This window comes from Rhagoletis zephyria, unplaced genomic scaffold, assembly GCF_001687245.7.
Source record: "Rhagoletis zephyria isolate East Lansing unplaced genomic scaffold, Rhagoletis_zephyria_1.1 Rzeph_scaffold_40878, whole genome shotgun sequence".
Taxonomy (NCBI): domain Eukaryota; kingdom Metazoa; phylum Arthropoda; class Insecta; order Diptera; family Tephritidae; genus Rhagoletis; species Rhagoletis zephyria.
Window position 1 is genome coordinate 1 of NW_016197933.1, and position 2,291 is coordinate 2,291.

General features: G+C 40.4%; 2 protein-coding genes across 2 annotated transcripts in view; both read left to right on the plus strand.

Annotated features, from left to right (window-relative positions):
* The first annotated feature begins 275 nt into the window (after positions 1-275).
* LOC108354945 (serpin B3-like) lies at positions 276-1,355 on the plus strand. The gene is made up of 2 exons (XM_017606120.1): positions 276-331; positions 383-1,355. The coding sequence occupies exons 1-2, from the start codon at positions 276-278 to the stop codon at positions 1,353-1,355; spliced, it is 1,029 nt and encodes a 342-aa protein (XP_017461609.1).
* A 365-nt stretch (positions 1,356-1,720) lies between these two features.
* LOC108354946 (corticosteroid-binding globulin-like) overlaps positions 1,721-2,291 on the plus strand; it is a gene marked incomplete at its 3' end in the record, with an annotated part of 829 nt that continues 258 nt past the window's right edge. The window contains exons 1-2 of the mRNA XM_017606121.1: positions 1,721-2,007; positions 2,060-2,275. Coding sequence (XP_017461610.1) covers positions 1,721-2,007; positions 2,060-2,275 — 503 coding nt within the window. The remainder of the gene's footprint in view (positions 2,008-2,059; positions 2,276-2,291) is intronic.

Here is a 2,291-nt window from a genome sequence, read left to right on the forward strand (position 1 = left end):
TTTTTATTTGCACATTTACCTGAAGCAGCTTGAGTCAGTAACAACTAATGCGTCGACAAATTGCAGTTATACTTTTGGTTGTGCTTACCGCAGTCAATTTTGGCACAGCATCTAGGGCTAGTCAAAATCGCTTGTTGCAAATTGCCCGTGCTAATGATGACTTTGGCTATCAACTGCTGCACCGACTTGAAGTAAAAGAACACTCAAATAGAGGTGCCAATAGTGAACCTGAAAATCTGCTTATCTCCCCTTTCAGCATTAGCACCGTCTTGACCATGGTCATGGCCGGTGCTAAAGGGAACACCTTTAATGAGATCAAGAGTACTCTTGGGTAAATATTACAAAAATGACTAATTTTTTTTACAATATTTTATCTTTTTAGATTCAACATCGACATGACTGAAAGTCAACTGTACACTTCTTTCAGTACTCTCCTCCGACAGCTTAACAATTTTACCAGCAGTGCTAAAAGCACTCTCAGGTTGGCCAATGCAATCGCCCTGCAGAACGAGTACTCCCTTCTGCCCACCTATCTTCACATCGTGAAGAACCGCCTGATTGCAAACATCTTTTCAGTCAACTTTAAGGAGGAACCTGAGCAAGCAGTTGAGAAAATTAACCAGTGGGTCAATAGAAAGACCAGAGGCAAAATACCCAAAATTGTTGACGATCTATCTACTAACACCCGAATGGTGCTACTCAACGCACTCTATTTCAAAGGCACCTGGAAGACCCCTTTTAAAAAAGACTCTACTAAAGAAAATGCGTTTTCCTATGGTGAACAAAATAAGAAGAAAGTCAACGTGCCAATGATGCGGCAACGGTTTGATGAGCTCAATTACGCCAGTTTTTATGGGGGCGAGCTAGTAGAGTTGCCCTACAAAAATGACTCCTTCAGCATGCTGCTTTTTCTGCCTAGAACTATTGACGCTGACTCCGTCAGTTCGATCTTTTCTCACGCTCTCAAAACGCCCAACTTGTACACTAAGCTAAAAACCCGTGAAGTCATTCTGACGCTGCCTCGCTTTAAGATCAAGTCTTCTTTTGAACTAAAGCCTACGCTTCAAGGGATTGGAATTGAAACGGCATTTGAAGATGGCGCCGATTTCACTCGAATCGCTGAATCGAATGATGATGAAAATTTACAATTGTCCAACGTTCTTCACAAGGCTGTGGTGGAGGTCAATGAAGAAGGTGCTGAGGCAGCAGCAGTGACTGATGCTGAAATTGCTTTTTTTTCTGCTGGTCCTTCGTTGCCACCTATTCAAATGGACTTTAACCGATCTTTCCTTTTTGCCATCCGCTGCAATCGTCTGCAGCTGACACTTTTTGCTGGCATTGTCAATAAGCCCTAAAGTTAAAAAATCATTTCAAGTCAACAAATTACATTCATAAAGCTTTAATTTTTAAAATTGACTTTTTTTACTTTTACAAAGTTTGCAGGCTAGCAGCGGAATTTTATAAATGCTACCGATACTTCAAATTAATGTATTTCAACAAAAATAAAAAAGTAGCAACTGGTAACCGCTAGAGAACTTTAGCCGGCAATTGTTGTCAGTTCGAACTAGTGTCGAGCAGTTTGTATAAAAAGACGCTGTGATGAGTCATTAAAGTAACTTTAAAATCAGAAGCTTGAGTCTCTCGTCTTTCAACCAATCTACTAAAAGTTTCTTTTCATTTTCTCATTGAGCTCACCTCATGCAGTTTTAGCCAGGCCAAAATGTGCCATCTTTTTCCAGTAATTGTTTTGGCAATTATCGTCAATTCTCATTTTGTTGCTGCTACTTCAAAAACTACTCAACAAAATTTACTTAAAATTGCTGCCGCCAATGACGACTTTGGTTACCAGTTGCTGCATCAACTTGAGTTAAAAGAACGCTCAAATCGAGGTGCCAATGGTGACCCTGAAAATCTGTTCATCTCTCCCTTCAGCATTAGCACCGTCTTAACGATGGTTTTAGCCGGTGCCAATGAAGACACTTTTGAGCAGATCAAAAGTACACTTGGGCAAGAACTCAAAAATAGTTAAATTTTTATTTACTACATTTTACCTTTTCAGATTCAATACCGACATGACTGAGAGTCAGCTGTACACTTCTTTCAGAGTTCTCCTCCGCCAGCTAAACAATTTTTCCAGCAATGCGAATAACACCCTAGAGCTGGCTAATGCAATTGCACTGCAGAGCGAGTACTCCCTTCTGCCCAGCTATTTGCGCATCGTAAAGAACCGCTTGAAAGCTAAAATTTTTACAGTCAACTTTCAAAAGGAAGGCAAGCAAGCAGTTGAAAAA